Genomic DNA, 22,404 nt, shown 5'->3' with positions numbered 1-22,404 from the left:
AGCCCATGTGACCTTACCTTTTGTTGAACGATTAAATATTGAATTGCGCACTATAAGACCAGGAATGTGTATTTAAAAAGTAAATTAAGCTAATTCTGATTTCTTCATGACTTCAGATACCACATTAAATAAAAATGAGAGTTTTAGTCCAAATCCCACCTCAACATGCTGTTTCATTCAGAGTGATTTCATTTAATTCAACAATAATAGCGAAGTAATTACCTTATCAGCATTTATAAGGACTAGAAAAGATTTCACAAGTTTTACAACACTGTCATTTTGCCTTGCTTCTATCTATAGAGCGCTGCAGTGATGGCATTTTTTGTTCCTTGACAGGACTTTTCCATTGCCTTTTGGATTAGAAATAAGATCCAACTTCTCCAGAATTAACGAACGAACTACACCTTGCTTTCATGACTTGAACATCAACACCTTACACCCCTAAGCTTTTGACAACACTTTCAATCTATATTTTCCCTGACAATTGGCATTAGAATAGTTTGCATGAGGGTGTTCATAAAGGATGTGAAAGCAGACTATCGAGTAGATGAGCTTTCCTGTTCGCCGTGATGATATGTCCAAAACAAACTCTGTAATCCCATTTAGCCACTTATTAGCAACCGCTTTTTACAAGATAGGTAAAAGCTTTAGAAAATGACAATAGTGCTATCACTGATGCATTTATTTTATGGAGAATGCAACTTGAAAATATCTTGAGCTTGTGTAAACCACAGACCTTATTTGGGACATTTAACCAAAAACCTTGACATTGGGACAACGGGATTAAAAGTGCAAAAATTCAAACTAATTTCTGGGTTTTAGCCTACAAAAAAAAGTAATCCCTGCAGCACTTATTTTATTCAGGCTAATCTGTATACATATAAAAAATAACAATTAACCTTGTTTCAGAGTTTGTGTCAGTGGATTTTAAGCGTAAAGAAGAACTACAGGAAGAATGTGGTCTACCACAACTGGCGACATGCCTTCAACACCTCCCACTGCATGTTTGCTGTGCTGAAGTCTGGACGGTTTCAGGTCAGTTACTCTGATAACAAACACCGCACAGGAAAGGGTCACATCAGCATTGTGACACCTGGCGTACAACTTGAGTTCAGTCTGGCATAGCATAAATCAGTAACCATACTAAAACCTATTAACACATAGTGTGTCTGTCTTGTAACTAAACAGTAACTAGGATATAAGCTTGCTGATCTTTATATTAAGGTTTATACTTCTGGATTCAAGACTGCTAGCAAAAAATACAGTTTATAGAGTAGTATTGATTAAAAACAATTATTAAAAAGATTATTGTATAGCATTTTATTTATACTTTTTTTGTAGTAGTAGTAGTAATTGCTCTTTTAAAATGTCCTTTTATGTTTGCTTTTATGGAGAAACCAGTTTATAGTTATAAGCAAAAATGAAGCTAGCAGAACAATTTTATTATGCGTTCCACTATAAATGTCTTCTGTTGTTTACAGTGGTAGTTAATTATTTGCATTTATATACTTGAGTTAGACTGATGGAAAAGGCATACTTTCTTTGAATAGTAAAGTCTATCAGGAACAGTGAGTTGTCAACTTGTTACAATTATTCACAGTTGCAAATTACTGATGTTTTATGAATTATGAATTGAGAACTGTTAAATCTTGCTTTGACATGTCAGCTAAAGTCTAATTGGATTTAGTTTGCCAGTTTACCGGAAAGTAATTACAGTTATTCAGATTTACATATGACTGTGTTTGTTTTTGGATAGCAAGGATATATTTTGCAGTGCTTTTCAATGCATTAACCAATCCCATAGAAAATGTATGTTTTTGTAAAGCAGTTTTTTTTTTTCACTTTACAGAGTAATCTGAGTGATTTGGAGGTTTTAGCTTTGATGATTGCAACATTGAGCCACGATTTGGACCACCGAGGTGTCAACAACTCCTACATCAAAAGGTTTGTGCTGATTTTAATTTGGTGTATCAGCTCGTGTTATTAGCAACAAGATGGATATGTAAAAATGAGAATGATGTAGCATATTTAACTGTTTTCACAGAAGTGACCATCCACTGGCCCAGCTGTACTGCCACTCCACAATGGAGCACCACCATTTTGACCAGTGTCTTATGATACTCAACAGTCCAGTGAGTATAAGGGAGTTTTAAACAAATCATTTATCTAATTAATCGCAAATTAATCATATGTCATGGTTGTGTTAGATAAGAAAAGCATTGAATAGACATTACATAAAATAATATCCTTGTAAAGAATATATTGTTTTCAGAAGTAGCTTAAATGTTTATAGGTGGCATAATTGCATTTATACAGCAGTTAGAATTCCATAAGTAATGCTATGAGATTAATGGGTTTTAAATGGCCATTAATAGGTCTTTTAAAAAAATTCTAAAAAGTATATAAAATAACTTTATTTATTTAACGTACATTCTACTTTTTCTATTATTTTTTTTATAAACGCAAGGTAGACAACTATACAGGTGTTAGTCTTTCAATTTCATTACCACCTATACAAAAAGGGGACAACTTAAAAATAATAATAATAATTATGTACTGTAATGTAAACATGTAAGCTAACATAAATGCTACTCTGAAGTCCAGTGACCCAAAACTTTACATATAACACACAAAAGAATATGTGAGTGTTTAAACCATGCTAGCAAACTCCATTAGCAGCATGTTGGAACATGTCCAGTGTGCTGTAAACATATTAATTGTAAACACTGTTTTGAGTTTCTGTTTATTGACCTCTCTTACCTTCTATCTGCTGATAAGAGTAATTCACTCCTGCATTGTAAATCCAGAGAAGCTTTTAAAAGGAATGTCTTATTTTACAGGTAATAACAATCTGCATCTTAGAAAACAATTCGCTTTTCAGATTGAATTTACACACACAGAATAATTACTCTCATTCACATTTAGCAAACTCAATAACAAAGCTTAGGACCATGCTTTTCTCATTGTCCAGGGGCTTGATGTTGTTATAGTCAAGTCAACATTATTTGTATAGCGCTTTTAACAATGCAAATTGTGTCAAAGCAGCTTTACATCGGCTGGGTGGCTTTATATCAGCTTTACAGTATTTAGCCGGGGAAATAGTTTGTTGAAATAGTGTCATTCTCCTCTGGCCAGACCAAATCAGCAGTTTAAAGCTAAAGCAGAATCAGATTGTGCAAAGGACTCATGTGGTTCCTGTGGTCTTGTCCCGATGGCCGTCTTGGAGGCAGGGTCTTCACTGGGGATCAGTCTCTGGGGCTCATCTAGGTGTCCTGGCTGTATAGAGGTCATCTCTAGGTGCTGATCCACCATCTGATCTGGATGCAGTCTGGATCTGGGTGGCTGCAGTGACCATCTGATCTGGATACAGTCTGGATCTGGGTGGCTACGGTGACCTCGGAATTAGAAAGAAACAGACTAATTTTAGCGTAGATGCCATTCTTCTAACAATGTTACAATGTGTTAAGTACATCAGGTGTTTTGGGAAGTGTTCCCGGTTCCGGTTGACCTATTTAATGCAGCCTAACAATCCTTTAACGGATTTGAATTCTAGAAATGCGATAGTGTATTATGTGTAAAACAGGTTAAAGAGATGGGTCTTTAATCTAGATTTAAGATTATCTTGCTTCCCGAACAGTGTTAGGTAGATTGTTCCAGACTTTGGGCGCTAAATAGGAAAACGATCTCCCGCCCGCAGTTGATTTTGATATTCTAGGTATTATCAAATGGCCAGAGGTTTGAGATCGCAGCGGACGTGAAGGACTATAATGCGATAAGAGCTCACTCAAATACTGAGGTGCCAAACCATTCAGGGCTTTATAGGTAATTATCAAGATCTTAAAATATATACAGTGTTTAATAGGGAGCCAGTGCAGTGTTGACAGAACCCGGCTAATGTGGTCATACTTCCTGGTTCTAGTAAGAACTCTAACTGCTGCATTTTGAACCAGCTGGAGTTTGTTTATTAATCGGGGAAGTCGTGGCCTAATGGTTAGAGAGTCGGACTTGTAATCCAAAGGTTGCGGGTTCGAGTCTCCGGCCGGCAGGGATTGTAGGTGGGGGGAGTGAATGTACAGCGCTCTCGCCACCCTCAATACCATGACTGAGGTGCCCTTGAGCAAGGCACCGAACCCCCAACTGCTCCCCGGGCGCTGCAGCATAAAATGGCTGCCCACTGCTCCGGGTGTGTGTTCACGGTGTGTGTGTGTTCACTGCTGTGTGTGTGCACGTTGGATGGGTTAAATGCAGAGCACGAATTCCGAGTATGGGTCACCATACTTGGCTGAATGTCACTTCACTAAACGTGCAGAGCAACCACCCAAAAAAGCATTAAAATAATCTAGCCTCATGAATGCATGAATTAATGTTTCTGCATTTGACATTGAGAGCATAGGTCGTGATTTAGATATATTTTTAAGATGGAAAAATGCAGTTTTACAAATGCTAGAAACATGTTTTTCGAAGGAAAGATTGCTATCAAAAAGTACGCCTAGGATCCTAGCTGATGACTAAGAATTTACAGAGCAACCATCAAGTATTAGACAGTGATCTAGATTATTACATGCAAAAGTTTTTGGTCCAATAATTAACACCTCTGTTTTTTTTTCAGAATTTAGCAGTAAGAAATTGCTAGTCATCCAGTTTTTGATATCAACTATACATTCTGTTAGTTTTGCAAATTGGCAAGTTTTATCAGGTCACGAATAAATACAGAGCTGGCTATCATCAGCATAACAGTGAAAGCTAACACCATGTTTCCTAATGATATCTCCCAAGGGTAACATGTAAAGTGTGAAAAGTAAGGGGCCAAGTATTGAGCCTTGAGGTACTCTATACTGCACTTGTGATTGGTATGATACCTCTTCATTTACTGCCACAAATTGATGGCGGTCAGATAAGTAAGATTTGAACCATAGAAATGCACTTCCCCTAATGCCAACATAATTTTCTAGTCTATTTAAAAGAATGTTGTGGTCGATAGTGTCAAACGCGGCATCCAGTAGCACTAATAGAGAGATACAACCATGATCAGATGATAAAAGCAGGTCGTTTGTAACTCTAATGAGAGCAGTCTCAGTACTATGATATGGTCTAAAACCTGACTGGAAATCCTCACATATATCATTTTTCTCTAAGAAGGAACATAGTTGTGATGATACTACTTTTTCTAATATACATTTACATTTATTCATTTAGCTGACGCTTTTATCCAAAGCGACTTACAATTGCTATATATGTCAGAGGTTGCACGCCTCTGGAGCAACTAGGGGGTTAAGTGTCTTGCTCAGGGACACATTGGTGTCTCACAGTGGATTCGAACCCGGGTCTCTCACACCAAAGGCATGTGTCTTATCCACTGCGCCATCACCACCCCAGAATGTTGTTCTGCGAATGTTGTTCTGTGACATGAGGTGGCTTGCAGACGGTCGGTTTAGCCGCTTCCTGACCTGGGCACCACCCCAAGAGGGATGAAGACCATCTCTTTTCAACAGGTCAGGTCTGCCCCAAAAATTCTTCCAATTGACCATATGCACAATTACTTCCTGGTTTTGGATAAGCCAGCTCAGCCATTTCCGGTCAACTGTACTGTGCCATAAGGGAGTGCCTTTTGCTCGGTTTCTCTACATAATCTATTCACAATTTGGAGAAAAGTTTTGTTTGTCTAAGAGGACCAAACTTCCACATATAACGTTTCAGGGATGACAAACACGAATGTTAAATTTACTCGAGTGAATCCATTAAATCATGCCGCGAGTCACTGCTATGATTGACAGTGGCAACGGGATGAATCATCTGACGAGCCGATGTCAAAATAGAACTAAAATTCAGACTAACAAAACTACAGCAGCAACAAGTCTGTGTTGGATAAAACTTAAACTTGTAGTTATTTAATTAAATCTAAACATTTCAAAATATTGAATGCACTATTTAATTGCTGTACCAACTTATTCAATTTGTATTTAACTATGTAGGTATTTAAATAATTAAGCATTATAAGCTGTTGTCTGTCCTTATTGCACGGACTCTGAAAACACTAGTTTATTAGTAGTCAAATATCTCATTATTTCCCCCTGACACATTCATGGTAATTACCTGCTGGGGCTTTGCAGCAAGCTTTTAGCCTATTGCGTGCGTTTGAACGCAGAACTCTTCAGCTGCGCTGACGGCTTGCTGCTGCTGCTGTGGGACTCTAAACACCGTCGAGCCGCTCTTGACAATCGCGGTAGCATGGTCTCGTGTTGTTTCCGCGGCAATTTTTTAAATTTATTTATATATTTTTTTCATCATGGATGGATGTCTAAAATATAAAAATAAGGAAAAGCCTAAAACATGAATGAACAATTAACCTTTAATGAAGTAAATTTTACTGCACAGAGTTGAGAAATAATAAAGGCTTTAAAATGTTATAAGATTTTAAAAATGTGTTCATGGTTGAAGGTAAGATGTTGATTATGGAGAATGCCATTATGATGTCATTTAAGAGATTAGCCTAACTGCCTAAACAGTTACGATAGTGTTTGTTTGTCAGCATTAAATGTACAGTTATACGAGTATACTTTTCTGGGATTAGGCTACCAGACTCTACATATAAATTTATATGTTCTTTAATAACATAACAGTATGTTAATTCCGCTATCATTATTTATGGTGTTGCGATTATTTTTTTTCTCAGTTTTTGATAAGAATGAGGCAGGAGAGGTTTCTGTGAGAGTCTCTATCTATATATAGCACACATAAAATGAGCTTCACCTCAAGATTACGAGCTGGCTTATCTTTATCCGGAACTTCTATATAGCGCTCCGTGCATATGGTCAATTGTCTATGAAATCTATGTTATTCTGCGGGCACCACTTAGACATCCAGCCATTGAGTGACGACAGTCTGCTCTGTATCTCATCACCCCGGTAAGCAGGGAGGGGACCAGAGCATATTACTGTGTCTGACATCGTACTTGCAAGTTCACACACCTTTTTAACCAGAGCCATTATATTTAGTGATCACTAAATATAATGGCTGTTAGAGCCATTATATTTAGTGATCTTCGACTGGCGAAGTCGAACATTATTAGCACCGACGTGAATAACAATCTTACTGAATTTACATTTAGCATTAGCCAGCACTTTTAAATTTGCCAAGATGTCAGGCGCTCTGGCTCCCTGTAAACATTTGACTATGGTGGCTGCATACATGCATTATAGCAACATGCTGACATTATACCATGGTTGCCTGACTTGGCCTGCAATGTAGCATTTGTTGAAATAAAGCTTCTCTAGCCTATACTTAAGGTTGGTGATTGAAAATTATGTCCACACCATTTGTGGTATAGAATCAGAATCAGAATGAGCTTTATTGGCCAAGTATGTTTACACATACGAGGAATTTGTTTTAGTGACAGAAGCTCCACAGTGCAACAGAGAGACAGCAACAGGACAGGACACAGATAATAAAGAATAATACAAATATCCAAATAGGAAATGTACAAAACAGCAAAAACACAATATATAATATAGACTATTATGTGTGTACAGGTCTGATATGTGCAAATTTGAAATGAAAAAAAATTTGATAAATAAAAAATTAAGCAAGTGTGGTGAATAAATAATAGAGTTGTGTGTTCCACGTTTTATTGTCAAGTGTTCATGAGATGGATTGCCTGAGGGAAGAAACTGTTCCTGTGTCTGGTCGTTCTGGTTCTCAGAGCTCTGTAGCGTCGACCAGAAGGTAACAGTTTAAAGAGGGAATGTGCTGGATGTAAGGGATCCAGAGTGATTTTACCAGCCCTTTTGCTCACTCTGGATAAGTACAGTTCTTGGAGAGTGGGGAAGGTTGTACCAATGATTCGCTCAGCAGTCCGGACTACCCTCCGTAGTCTTCTGAGGTCAGCTTTGGTAGCCGAGCTGAACCAGACAGTCACTGAAGTGCAGAGGACGGATTCAATGATGGCGGCGTAGAACTGTTTCAGCAGCTCCTGTGGCAGGTTGAACTTCCTCAGCTGGCGAAGGAAGTACAACCTCTGTTGGACCCGTTTCACAATAGAGTCAATGTGATTGTCCCACTTCAGTTCCTGAGAGATGGTGGTGCCCAGGAATACGGGTATATTTAATACAGGTTTCTCCTGAAGTACACGATCATCTCCACAGTTTTGAGCGTGTTCAGCTCCAGGTTGTTAAGACTGCACCATACAGCCAGCTCCTTAACCTCCTGTCTGTAAGCAGACTCGTTACCTTCCTGGATGAGGCTGATCCAGTGTGGTGTCGTCTGCAAACTTCAGGAGCTTGACAGAGGGGTCTTTAGATGAGCAATTGTTGGTGTAGAGGGAGAGGAGCAGTGGGGAGAGAATGCAGCCCTGAGGAGCTCCAGTGCTGATGGTACGAGTGCTGGATGTGGATTTACCAAGCTTTACTACCTGCTGTCTGTCTGTCAGGAAACTGGTGATCCACTGACAGATGGAGGTGGGGACGGAGAGCTGAGACAGTTTATTCTGAAGGGTGTCCGTGATGATGGTGTTAAAAGCGGAGCTGAAGTCCACAAACAGGATCCTCACATAAGTTCCTGGGCCCGTATTCATGAAGAATTTTAATGCAAAAAGTAGCTCCTAGTGACAAAATTCTAAGAAAATTCTTAGAAATGTGGGCGTTTACTCTTAAAATTAAAGAAAAAATCCTAGTAAAGAAAAAAGTAATTCAGAAAGCATCTTAACCCTTAAAAGAGGTCTTAAGGTCAAACTTGTTAGGAGTATGGACGAGGACTTTTAAGGGGCTTAAGAGTTTCTTTAACAGCGGAGAAAATGGACGAAAATTAAGAGGGAGAAGAAATGTGTTGCACACAATGCATGACAGTGAGTTAATAAGACACTACACATTAGTTCGTGCAGGGATCATGTTTGTGACCGATCTTATTAAAGACATGCTAACATCTCAGACACCGCACAGAATTGCCATAGCGCCAGAAATCACTACATTAACATATTTGGCAACTGGAAAAATGCAACTATGCAGCAGTGATGATTTGGGTCTGTTACAGCACTTATTAGGCTTATATGTCTCTGTTCATTTCCTATAAAACACAGTAAATATGCAGGGCCGGCGCCAAGGCGGCCAAACGAGTAACTGTGCCCCCCCACTTTCCATCCTCTCCCCTCCTTGCTGAACGCGATCGATTTTGAAAGCGAAAGTACCGATAAAACAGCGCACATAATGCGATTGCACGCTTTAGCGAGCGTCAGCAACTGCACGAGATCACAGATTTCAGCCCCCCGACACACACACACACACAACGTGATTTGTGCCCCCCCCCCCCCCCACAGAAATTTAAATGCCCCCGATGGAGGTGCCCTGGCGCTGGCTCTGTAAGTATGACAGCATGGTAAATAAAAAATAAAGAATATATATACATATATAATGTGTGTGTGTGTGTGTGAGAAAGAGCGAGAGGAAAAATTCTGCCTGTAATTTCAAAGTGAAGGCTTATAATATACCCTACTCTTAAAAGCACTCTTTTATTTCCTTCTTGACAACCAACCAATCACAGTCTTCAAAAGATTGTGTCATACATAGCAACGGGGTCAACCCCGCCTCCTCACTAAGATGAAAGTTTTTGTCTTTTCCTTACTCAGAGTTGCTCTCAGATCGGTCCCGAATCGCTCTTAAGCTAAGACTCCTACGTAAAAGTTTTTAAGCTAAATTAAGAGTTTTCTAAATTAGAGGAGGATTCTTAGAATCTTTATGAATACGGGCCCTGGTCTGTCCAGACGCTGCAGGATGAAGTGCAGTCCCATGTTGACTGCATCATCCACAGACCTGTTTGCTCTGTAGGCAAACTACAGGGGGTCCATTAAGGGTCTAGTGATGTCCTTCATATAAGCCAAAACCAGTCTTTCCAATGATTTCATGGCCACAAATGTTAGAGCCACAAGTCATTAAGTCCAGTAATTTTGGGTTTCTTTGGGACGGGGATGATGGTGGAGCATTTGAAGCATGAGGGGACTTCGCACAGCTCCAGTGACCTGTTGAAGATCTGTGTGAAGATGGGGGCCAGCTGGTCAGCACAGGTTTTTAGGCAGGTTGGTGACACACCTTCTGGGCCTGGTGCTTTCCTTGTTTTGTTCTTTCTGAAGACCTGGCACACGTCATCTTCACTGATTTGAATTGTAGGTGTGGGGGAGAGGCGGGATGCTGGAGGTGTTAATGGTTGTGTGGAGAGCTGCTGAGGGCGGATGTGGGTTGTTTTTTCAAGTAAAAGTCATTCAAATTGTCTGCCAGTTGTTTATTCTCCAGAGCGCTGGGGGATTGTGACCTGTCACTGGTGATATCCTTCATTCCTTTCCACACTGAAGCAGGATCACTGGAAGATAATTTGTTCCTTAGCTTGTCAGAATAATTCCTCTTTGCCACTCTGATCTCCTTTTCCAGTGTGTATTTGGCCTGTTTATGCAAGACTTTATCCCCCTTTCTGTAAGCATCTTTGGCCTGACGGAGCTGTCTGAGTTTTGCAGTGAACCATGGTTTGTCATTGTTGTAGGTTAAATGAGTCCTGGTAGGAATGCACATATCCTCACAGAAACTGATATAAGATGTTACAGTCTCTGCGAGCTCGTCCAGATTGGTGGCAGCATTTTCAAAAACAGTCCAATCGGTGAGAGAGAAACTTGTAAATCCCGCTCTGTTTCATTAGTCCATCTTTTAACAGTTCTTAATACAGGTTTTGCAGATTTAAATTTCTGCCTGTAGGACGGGATAAGATGAACCAAACAGTGATCAGAGATATGATACCTCAAATGATGTGTCTTTTTGATCAGGTGCTGTTACTTGTATACTGTCAAATGATGAAATGTGTGAAATTCTTTGAAGGAGGTATTCTAGACAAATACTATAGAGAATATAATTGGGACTTGAGAGTAGGCTCTTCTGGCAATTAAAGCAACCACCTAGAAAATCACATAGCAACTACCCACCATATCTCAGTATCCTACACTGTTTAAAATAATGTTTTTTTTGGCATTTATGGATTCATGAAGAACCTTTTACATTCATGGGACCTTTCCATTGCACAGAAGATTCACATTAATGTCTTCACTCTAATAAAAAGTTTTGTTTAAAAAGTGTTTACTGAAAGGATCTTTGAGGAACCCCAAATGTTTCATTACTGCAAAACCCCCCTTTATTTTTAAGTGTATATTTTATGAATATTTAAAGAACACATTAAAAAGCATACATAATCAGTTTATTACACAATTATGTTGTACATTTGACCAGATTAATCTTTTTATAAATAAGAAACCCCACATTTTACATAAATACCCTTAAATAAATAACCATGTAATGTTTTTATGTGGCCACATTGTAACTGCATTCATCTGCTTCCATACATCTTGACTTAATAATAATGTAGACAAAAGGTTGTTTTCTTTCATTCCTACTGTCTCTCTTTCTCAGGGTAATCAGATTCTGAGCAGTCTTTCTCTGGATGAGTACAAGGCGACATTGAAGATGATTGAGAAGGCTATTTTGGCCACTGACCTGGCTCTCTACATGAAGTAGGTACCAAATGTCATATACAGCTGAGTCGAAGGCGCTTTTAGAAACCTACTAAATGGATTTATTCATTTCACTTGTGTTTGAGCATACAGTAGCCAATTTCTATCGGTTTCTTGCTGTTTGTTCATAATGCTATCTTTGTTTTTGAAGGAAAAGAACAGAATTCTTTGAGCTGGCTAAGAACAGTCAGTTTGTTTGGGAGGACGATTATCACAGAGATCTGCTAAGGTGAGTATCAAGCATTCAGGAAAGAATGCTTTTATGTATGGGTCAGTCGTATATATTTCTTCGTTATGATATTATTGTCTTCTGTAGGTCAATGCTGATGACAGCATGTGATATCTCTGCTATAACAAAACCCTGGCCAGTACAGAAGAAGGTAAGCATGCAAAAGTATACATTTACAAAAACAGCCCACTTTCAAAGCTCACTCATATAAAATCAGCAGAGAAGCATAAGGACTTAAAATTGCTTGTGAAAAGTTGATCCATAATGAAGGCTAAGCTTTATTTCCTTCTGTGAAAAGCAGTTTGTAGATACTTTGACATTTTGTAGCTTTATGAACTTTTGTTCCTTTAATCTTAAATTGCTTTAACGCACTCCATCCAATTGTTTTCGAAATTAAAAGCACATTATATGCACTCCTATTCCTCTACTCTTCCTATCATAGTTTATGACATCATCACCACCTCCTCTCCTCCATTAATTTTCTCTCTCTTCAGTAATTAACAAGCTTGTTTGCTAATTAGCAGAGGGTGGAGGTGCAGCTGCAGTCCTACTCAGTGCAACCTAAATGACCATAATTTAGACTTCACACTCTCATGAAACATAACCAAGAACACGTTATCATTGAGAATTATGCAAACTCATGACCTATAGACAGACTTATTATTTACTTTATGGACATGAGGATAAAAAATTAAGTACTTTGTTACTATGAATCTTTTCAGAGATAAGACTGATGGACACCAGTTGTTTATCATTGATATGCTTTGATTCGCATACTAAACATACAGAACATATTGAGCATTCACAGTATTTCTTTTAAACACAGCCAGATATCCATCACATAACTCCTTATCTATCAAATCCCTAACCCTAAATAATGGCGTTAATAAGCAAACCTGTAAGGGTGTGGTGGAGACAGCTAACTGAAAACAGACCGGAAACTGTCATATAATTTTCAGGGTTGATCAGGTTTTGATGTGAAATATTGACGATTTTCTTCATCAAAGAAAGTACCAATTCAGTAATTACCATTTATTTATATTTCAACAGATAGCAGAACTGGTTGCCACAGAGTTCTTTGAACAAGGTGATAAGGAGCGGAGAGAGCTAAACATTGAACCTATTGTAAGCTCTTTACTTACTCTATGAAAAAAGGTTAATTTTATGTTTTTTAAGACTGGAATAGTTTCGAACCAGGTCAGTTACTCTCCAGTAATCCAGGATGGGGTAAATGACAGTAACCATGTGACTTGATTCTTTCCAAGGATCTGATGAACAGGGAGAAACAGGATAAAATTCCCAGCATGCAAGTGTCTTTCATTGATGCCATTTGTACACAGTTATACGAGGTAAATTATATTTTCTTTTGTCATTTATATTTAATATCATTGTTCATTTTAAGCTACCCAAAAAAAGCCAAAAAACAACTTGGCTTAACCAATGGTGCAAGTTTAGTGCGGCCCCACATAATGCAAATCACACAAGTTTGAGTTTTAGTGTTTTGTTTCATTGTTTTGATAGATTTATTGAATTATTATATCACAAACTGCTTTTTTTGTGGATCATATGGATTGGAGATGTGTATTAGAATACCTCAACCTGTGTGTTTTAACTCTATAAAGCCTACTGTATCGTCAGGCTTTACAGGATTAATTTGATGATTTAGGATAAAGCAAGCCCTCACCATTTCTTCCACTTATTACATGAAAATTATATTATCATGTACTCATCTTCATGTCATTCTAAACTTGTACTCATCGCTTATATTTTGAAAAATGACTGATGGCTGATGAAACTTTGTCTGGACAGAATGATTATTTTTGGGTCTATTCAGCTTCATCAGTGATAACTTTTTATTGGTTGTCCTTCTGCTCTCTTGCCATGTGTTTGTGTGAGCAGGCACTGACAGGTTTCTCAGAGTACTGCTCCCCCCTGCTGGAAGGTTGTAGGAAGAACAGACAGAATTGGAAGCTGCTTGCTGAGCAAGGAGAGGAAGCTTTGCTAAATGGAGGATTGTAACTTTTCTTTTGGAATGCAGACGTCCTTGGACTATTCACATCTTTCCCTGCCCCTTCCCCTGAGAAAAGATTACAAAGATTACAAGACCCTGGTTTGATGATATTCACATGACTGTCATTTCACAAAGCACACTGGAGCAGGTTAAAAGTGCAAGGTTGGGTTATCGATGCATTCAGAATAAAGTCAATTTTTTTGCAAAGGCAGAAGCATACAGGTTGTATTTTTGTAAGCAATTATAAAGCTGTAAAACTGTAGAGTTGTCTAAATAATAAATCTTACTTTTAGCAATTCTAGACAGATTCATTTCTGCGTTACCAATGTAATTCCTGTGGGTGGAGTTGCTCCATGTAAACAATACTTTGTAGTTAAAACTCTTTCCGATTTCTGGTAACCATAAACATGGCTGGAGTTGAAATATTAGGTATATGATTACAGAGATAAGCTTAACTAGCAGTTCTAGCATTTTAGTTTTATGTGTACCATGTGTAATGTTTATCTTGTTGTAGCTATACTTTTGAAAAGCATGAATTTTAACTTTTATCCTGGTGTAGTGCCTTCCCTCACAGATTTGCTAATTCCAATCTAACTGTTTTACTGTAAGCACGATTCTGTCTTCTTTTTATAACATTTCAAAACTGTTACATTATATTCGACAGCATATGAGCTTGTATTGAGCCCAGAACATTCCTTATTTATTCTTGTCTGTTTGTGCAGCTCACTCACTGAATTGCTGAAATATGCACATATACAAAATCTTATTTTGCTATATTGCACTGCTAAAGTAAGCTGACATAAAAGGAACACTTCATTTTTCACTGTTTAACCTCATCCCACGTCACTTTGTATTACACCATTATACCATGTTGTAGATTTGTTTTTCACCTGTTGCATATAGTTTAAAAATCAATAATGTGATATGTGAACTTATTTATCATCTGTTACACAAATGTGTTAAATTCTTTGACAATTACAACACATTTGTTTTGGAGTGTAATGGAAATAAGATGTCTGTAGAAATATCTGTAAAGTTCAGAATGCTGTCACTGTCTGCCCATTTGGCATGTTCAAAAAGAAACCTGTTCCACGCCTGACGTGTTGATGGATCTATTATTTAGTTTTGTTATTATTATTTTTGAACGAATTATATACAATCATTAAGGATGCACCTTTTGTCTGTCTATTAAAAGGAATTTATAGTTGACCAGTAAACAAATTGGATGGAAAAGTGTAAATATTAGGTGCTGTAGCTCGTTGTTTTACCCTTCATTCATTTTTGCATTTCACTCAAATATTCCTGTAGTGTAGTATAATAATAATAAAATATAGCTGCAAGTAGCAATCAAAGGGCCAAGCCCAACAGAGAGCTAAAATGAAGAACTAAGGAGCTGCCATTAATTACTCCGTAATCCAACCCTACTTCTGGAGAGCTACCTTCCTGCAGATTTAAGTTCCAACCCTTGCTCCAACACACTTGTCTGTAATTAAGTAGCCCTGAACACACCAGGTGTATTTTTGGGTAAGGTAGCATTTTACTACAAAACTCAAAATGTCTGACACAGGAAATTTAGGTATCGTTCAATGCGATATGCCGATCCGAATCTTACCAGATCAATCTTATAATTTTTATAACTGTTCAAAAATGTAAATTGTTTAAATTTTTATATCTTTTGACCAGCAGGTGCCGAAACTACTCATGGGCCCTCAGGTCATGCAGTTTGGTCTATCAGAAATCTTTTGATCCATTTTTGCCAGCATTGTCTGAAGACGATGCAAGCCAATTTTTGTGAAAACCTGACAAAAAGACTACGATGAGAAAAGTAGATAAATTCACTAAATTAAAAATTGCTATTCTATGGGCTTCCAGAGTGGAGAACGAAGAAAAAAAGAAAATTAACAGATACAGTAGGTGACTAAGCACCTTTCGTGCTTGGCCCCAAATAATAATATTTCTTATAAACACAAATATTCCATGTAGAATATATGGTCATAAAACTGAATGCATAATTAGGAAATAATCAGAAAATTGTTTTGCATAGCATATAACACAAACTCATCCCATTCTCTAACTACATTTGTTGGTCTAAATGGGAAAGACTGTCTTTCCACCTCTTCTCATGCTAATGGTATTTCTCTGATGTCTTAAACCGAGCCATCAGCAATAGAAGACTTTGATGTCCAAAGAATGACAGGTTCAAAGCAGAATGTACCACCCTGCTTCAGATGAAACACACTTATACACTCTTTTCAATGTAGGTAATTACTGCAGCACTGCTTTACAAAATAAAAAATCTTCACTAAATACAAGAGCTAAACTAAGCATGTGGTTTGAGTAAATTCAGTCCTCATACAAGGCAATATTGCATAGCATGTTTTCATTTGTAATTATCAATGATGATTCTACATACAGTAATGAGAGAATCATCATGTAGCTATCATTTTTTAATCCATTTTTTTGTTAAAGAAGGTAGAACCAATATTGCCATAACATCAATGCAGTAGTAACATTATTTATGCAAAATATTAGAGAAAACAAAGTCTTCTGAATTTGGGTTGCCCTGTGCAATTCACATAAGTAAGGAAATGTAAACCTAGATTTTTATCGCCATCTAGTGTCCAACTACTGCAAAATATCAAAGAAACAAATCAACGATACAATCTTGGAAACGAGAAATTTATTTTCTGTATTAGGAAATACATTCTTTAAAATTACAACAAATAAGAAATGAGCTTTATATAGATATATACACAAGGATGAATAGTTGAACAGAACACAAAACAGAGAATAGAACACAAAACACAAAAAAGAGAAATCACGTGGAGTTTGTCCTCTTGTAGGCCACCATACTGTTCACCTTATGAACAGTAGTAGTAAAGGAACGCAAGCGGACCTCTTCCGATTGGTCAATTAGTTGAGGCCCAGATTCCTCCCATTGCTCAGGTACCTCAAGATCTTTGTCAGTGTAGATCAGAAGGTCGAAAGCACCTGAGTTATAAAGAGACAAAAAAGTTAAGTCATATATAAAAGAGAAAAAAAAAAGTCTACAAAAAATATGTACCCTGCAAAATACCAGCTTTATAAAGTTTAGTTTGCTAGAATTCAGCTTTACATGAGTACCAAGTAGGGTGACCACGTAGTTATTGCTGTTTTGTGGAACACATGGGAGCACATAACTTGGACAGGCGGTCACCCTAGAACGGAGTATGCAGTTCTGTAGAAGATTTTGTCATAAATACTATTTTTTAATTTTAGGTTAAATTGTGACGCTCTCCAAGAGACCTAAGTGGCTAAAGGCTAATATATATTTGTAGTACTACAACCCGAATTCCAGAAATGTTGGAACGTTTTTTAAATTTGAATAAAATTAAAACTAAAAGACTTACAAATCCCATGAGCCAATATTTTATTCACAATAGAACATAGATAAAAGTGTAAAATTTCTCCATTTAAACATTTGTTATCCACTAAATGAGCTCATTTAAAATTTGATGCCTGCTACAGGTCTCAAAAAGTTGGCACGGGGGCAAAAAAGGGCTGAAAACTACATTATGAAAAGATTCAGCTGGAAGAACATCTAGCAACTAATTAAGTTAATTAACATCAGGTCTGTATCAAGATTAGCTATAAAAGGGATGTCTTAGAGAGGCAGAGTCTCTCAGAAGTAAAGATGGGCTGAGGCTCTCTAATCTGTGAGTGCGTAAAAATATTGTGGAACAATTTAAAAACAACGTTCCTCAATGTCAAATTGCAAAGGTTTTGCAAATCTCATCATCTACAGTGCATAACATCATCAAAAGTTTCAGAGAAACTGGAGAAATCTCTGTGCGTGAGGGACAAGGCTGAAGACCTTTGTTGGATGCCCGTGGTCTTCGGGCCCCTCAGACTACACTGCATCACTCATCGGCATGATTCTGCCACTGACATTACTAAATGGGCCCAGGAATACTTCCAGAAACCACTGTCGGTAAACACAATCCGCCGTGCCATCTGCAGATGCCAACTAAAGCTTTATCATGCAATAAGGAAGCCATATGTGAACATGGTCCAGAAATGCATTCGTGTCCTGTGGGCCAAGGCTCATTTAAAATGGACCGTTTCAAAGTAGAAAAGTGTTCTATGGTCAGACAAGTCCAAATTTGACATTCTTGTTGGAAATCACGGATGCCATGTCTTCCAGCAAAAAAGGGGAGGGAGACCTTCCCGCGTGTCATCAGCGTTCAGTTCAAAAGCCAGCATCTCTGATGGTATGGGGGTGCATAAGTGCATACGGTATGGGCAGTTTGCATGTTTTGGAAGGCACTATGAATGCTGAAAGGTATATAAAGGTTTTAGAGCAACATATGCTCCCCTTCAGATGACGTGCATTTCAGCAGGACAATGCAAAACTACATACTGCAGCTATTACAACAGCATGGCTTCGTAGTAGAAGATTCCGGGTGCTGAACTGGCCTGCCTGCAGTCCAGATCTTACATCTATAGAGAACATTTGGCGCATCATTAAACGAAAAATACATCAAAGACGACCACGGACTCTTCAGTAGCTGGAAACCTATATCAGGCAAGAATGGAACCAAATTCCAACACCAAAACTCCAGAAACTCATAACCTCGATGCCCAGACGTCTTCAAACTGATGCTACACCATGGTAAACATGCCCCCGTCCCAACTATTTTGAGACCTGTAGCAGGCATCAAATTTGAAATGAGCTCATTTTCTGCATAAAATTTTAAAATTTCTCAGTTTAAACATTTGTTATGTTTTCCATGTTCTATTGTGAATAATATTCTTGAAAGCTTGTTTGTCTGAAATCTAATGTTACAGCAACTTAAAAAAATTCTTTTAATACAAAATATAGAGCACAGGATAACCGTGCGGTGTGACTGTACATGGATCTAATGATCACAAGTGTAGTTTACTTACAGGCAGTTTCTAACAAAGGCAAGAAGGTGACTGTGGCAGTGATCTGTCTGATAACAGAACGGATTTCCTCTTGGATAGCTTTTATGGACTTCTCCCTGGGTGCGCTGTAAGAGCCAAGGTATACAGTTTATTATGTGCATTCATATTTGCATGGTCAGGTAAAAAACTAAAATCACTGTTAGCTTCTCATTTTATCACAGGATGTTATATCGTAGATGAAAATGTAACTATTAAACCTTCCTCAGAGATTAAGTTTGATTACGTACCTGCTCTCTTTTGCCGTCTTGTCACACTCAATATCAAACTGCCATCGCTCCAACACCTCATTAGTCTCCAGGCACGTGATGACCACCACCAGCTTCTGAACTGTGCAATCAAACAACCATTCTGCAACAAAGAGGATAAACAATGCTAAAGAACTAAGCAGGCTCAGGTTTCCATTTCTAGTCATGACTGTATAGCCCTTTTCCACTTAAACAGAGACAGACTGGAATCTCAGCCAATTCAATTGTGCTTCTTCAGCTCAAATCTCACAAAAATACAAAAACAATATTTGTTGGGCTAGTCCAGCTGACATGCATGAGTGTTCTATTGTTAAAATTAATAGTTTTTGCTGAAATTGGCTGAAAATTTACTCGCCCTCATTCCGTCCAAGATAAAGTCTGAATTTGTTTTCTTCATTAGAACAGATTTGGAGAAATTTAGCTTTACATACAGCTTTTAACTTCAGAAGACCTTAATTGATGGACTGGAGTCATGTAGATTATTGTAATGTTTTACCAGCCGTTTGGATTCTCATTCTCACCCAGAGTATCCATCGGTAAGCAAGTGATCTATCTTTAACAAGGCAACTAAATAAACGTAAATTGGCTCTTTTAACTGTAAGGTGGGACTTTCATTAATGCTACAGACACAAAGTCTTCAAGTACCTTGATCAAAATGGCAATTGAGCAACATATTTAGCATTACAGTTTGCCATTTCTATACATTTAAGTACATCTGAATGCACCTGTTATTAGTACTCCTACTACACTGCATCACCAATGATAATGAAACAAACTAATCGTTCCACGAGATGTGGTACTTTTATTGAAAAACCACCTTTGAGTTGTAAGATGACATTGGTGAGGTAGTTCTTCAGCTTTGCATCTGTGGTCAGTTGAAGGCTCATGTCATATTGTGTAACTCTGGTGAAGGTTTCTGCTGGGTAGATTCCTCGCTGGTACAAGATGCTGTTGATACCGAACGCTACAGACAACAAACAAAAGACGCCTTTTCATTTGTTTTCTGAAACAAAAAGGCACAGCACACCACTGCATACCAAAATGTATTTCATTTCCAAATGAATTGCTCTGTAAGAACGATCGAAGGAGCTAACAATTGATAATGCTAATAATAGGTTAATTGTAACCAAAAATTTTAAAAAATAAAGCCTTCTGTATTATATTCTCCACACACATTTCTAAGGCCTATACTTATTAACATGATCATAACTCTGATGAAAAACCTGTTGATCACTACTACATGGCTTCTGTCATATGATTGATGTACCCTTTTTCTGTGAAATCTTTACTGATTTTTATAAAGTAAACGGAAGAATAACTTTTATATCGTAAGCAATATTTCAAGATTAACACTTGCAGTAAGTGCTCATCTTAAAATTCTACTGGCATGAATTTATGCATCGAAAAAGGTTTAGCATATGAGCTACAGAATCCTACTGTATCAAATAAGATACTCAACAAAAAACGCATATGCTAACTTTTTTTTAAAGATTTCATTTCATATTTTGTTTAAATGTCCAATAAACATTAACATTAAAAATAAATGTGTGTATGTATATATATATATATATATATATATATATATATATACACATACACACACACACACACACACATGAATACCTATATACACACGCACACACATATAACGTCACCATTTAAAAAAATAATAATAATAATATATATATTTTCTCCTCACTACTATTTCATATATTCGGCTTTACATGGCTTTAAGATTAATTTTAAAGCCATGCATCTGAGATTAAAATAGCAAAGCGTTGCCATAATAAATAAACCTTAACAAAGGTCCGAGTCTTCGAAGCGAAACTTCAGACACCTCACGATTCCTGTCGATTTCAATACCATTTCTATTGGTCCCTGCGTCCCAATGTGCAAACTATCCACCTATCTGCCCTAAATAGTATTGAAAATGACTAATACCACACATAATTTAGGACGGATAGTGTGCACACTGGGGCGCAGGCTGTCTCAAAAATTTGTTTTACCAACTAACGTAGCAGTTGCCAAGGGGTAATCAGTCTTACTTTTCCAATTCAAATAAGACCAATCTACCTTTTCAAAAGTCATGACCAGTCTTGAACAACAACAACAAAATTAGATGACTAACGTTAACTTTTTAAGACTTTAAGTTAACGTTAGCTACGCGGTTTATGAAAAAGCCCCAGGTTTCATGAGAAACTCATTCATCTGCCCCAAAACCATTACTTACAGAAAAACTCCGCAACGAGCTCTGCACTCCCCTTCAGCGTGATTCCTTTCAGTGTCTTAGACATCTTGTATTTAGTTTAATTTAGGTTAGCTTCTGTATGCCTTGCGCCCTCTTCGCTTGCTGCCGTTTTTTCGTAACCGCCGACCAGTTTGAATCTGGATGCTGCGTCTGACGCAGGCGCATACGTCATTGTGGCGAACCCGGAAGTACTAGCGGTCCACGAATCCACGTTCAGAGAGAAAAAAACATGTTTAATGGATAACTGATTAATGTTTTGCAACGCAATGCTTATGACCAAGTCTTTATTATCAGCCCTTGTTATCAATAATTTGTCCTTGAATCCCCCCACCCATAGTTATTTGATAATGCCAAATTTGAAAATAAGAGCCCATATGTGTATTTAAATATAAAGCATATTCATACTTTAGAAATATTTTAATTAAAAAAAAAAAAAAAAAAATGCTATATTAAAAAAAAATATTGAAATGTTTTATTCATGGTAAATGACTGTTGAGCGTTTTATCTATCTATCTATCTATCTATCTATCTATCTATCTATCTATCTATCTATCTATCTATCTATCTATCTATCTATCTATCTATCTATCTATCTATCTATCTATCTATCTATCCAGAGTTCTTCAACCCTGTTCCTGGGGACCCACTATCCTGAAGATTTTAGCTACAACCCTAATCAAACACACCTGAAGCAGCCAATCAAGCTCCTCAAGACTGCTTGAAAATTGCAGGCAGGTGTGCTGAAGCCGGTTGGAAATAAACTTTCCAGGAGAATGGGTCCCCAGGAGCAGGGTTGAAGACCTCTGTATCTATCTATCCATCCATCCATTTATCTATCTATTGGTCTGTTTTTTGGGGGGGGGTTTTTTGCATCCATATTTGACCTCAAGCATATAAATGCATACAACATTATCACGTCACTTGTTATTTTTTTCAGCGCTGTTTGAAATTGATTAATCAAAGCCTTTTGTGATTGACATATTATATTATATTTTATTATACTGGGAGTTTGACTTCCACACATGTTGCTCTTTAACCCTTAAATAGGCAAGAGTGGAAAATGATAAGCAAAACAATAATTTCATGTCATTTTTTTATATCATCTGGACTGTAAAACATATCCAAAATATATTTTTAAATATCTTATATATTTGGGATTTTATGAGTTGT

The 22,404-nt window shown here is 37.5% G+C and overlaps 2 protein-coding genes across 5 annotated transcripts in view; one reads left to right on the top strand and one right to left on the bottom strand.

Moving 5' to 3' along the window:
• LOC306875642 (cGMP-specific 3',5'-cyclic phosphodiesterase-like) overlaps positions 1-14,989 on the top strand; it is a 56,718-nt gene extending 41,729 nt beyond the window's left edge. For 2 of the 4 annotated variants that reach the window (XM_079426330.1, XM_079426329.1), the window contains exons 13-21: positions 910-1,035; positions 1,850-1,944; positions 2,045-2,132; positions 11,436-11,536; positions 11,688-11,765; positions 11,853-11,916; positions 12,816-12,890; positions 13,031-13,114; positions 13,665-14,874. In XM_079426330.1, coding sequence (XP_079282456.1) covers positions 910-1,035; positions 1,850-1,944; positions 2,045-2,132; positions 11,436-11,536; positions 11,688-11,765; positions 11,853-11,916; positions 12,816-12,890; positions 13,031-13,114; positions 13,665-13,784 — 831 coding nt within the window. In that variant the 3' untranslated portion in view covers positions 13,785-14,874. Of the gene's footprint in view, positions 1-909; positions 1,036-1,849; positions 1,945-2,044; positions 2,133-11,435; positions 11,537-11,687; positions 11,766-11,852; positions 11,917-12,815; positions 12,891-13,030; positions 13,115-13,664 lie in introns of all 4 variants that reach the window. The other 2 variants (XM_079426327.1, XM_079426328.1) reach the window with 2 other exon arrangements.
• Positions 14,990-16,209: 1,220 nt separating this feature from the next.
• Positions 16,210-21,395, bottom strand: LOC306875588 (mitotic spindle assembly checkpoint protein MAD2A-like). Its single transcript, XM_079426264.1, has 5 exons — positions 21,217-21,395; positions 19,804-19,950; positions 18,969-19,089; positions 18,703-18,806; positions 16,210-16,767 (listed from the first exon to the last, which is right to left on the bottom strand). The coding sequence occupies exons 1-5, from the start codon at positions 21,278-21,280 to the stop codon at positions 16,595-16,597; spliced, it is 609 nt and encodes a 202-aa protein (XP_079282390.1). The 5' UTR covers positions 21,281-21,395; the 3' UTR covers positions 16,210-16,594.
• Between the last annotated feature and the right edge of the window lie 1,009 nt (positions 21,396-22,404).

Source organism: Barbus barbus (assembly GCF_936440315.1).
Source record: "Barbus barbus genome assembly, chromosome: 1".
Lineage (NCBI taxonomy): Eukaryota > Metazoa > Chordata > Actinopteri > Cypriniformes > Cyprinidae > Barbus > Barbus barbus.
Note: the sequence above shows the minus strand (reverse complement) of the source record. Positions and strands in the feature narration are given on the sequence as shown.

Bases quoted from the DNA above. Each gene is read 5' to 3' on its own strand.
- LOC306875588 (XM_079426264.1), bottom strand. From the start codon at position 21,280: ATGTCTAAGACACTGAAAGGAATCACGCTGAAGGGGAGTGCAGAGCTC. The intron at 18,807-18,968 runs GTACGTAATCAA...TGGCTCTTACAG, and splicing joins AAGACGGCAAAAGAGAGCAG to CGCACCCAGGGAGAAGTCCA. The intron at 16,768-18,702 runs GTAAGTAAACTA...TTTATAACTCAG, and splicing joins GCCTTTGTTAGAAACTGCCT to GTGCTTTCGACCTTCTGATC.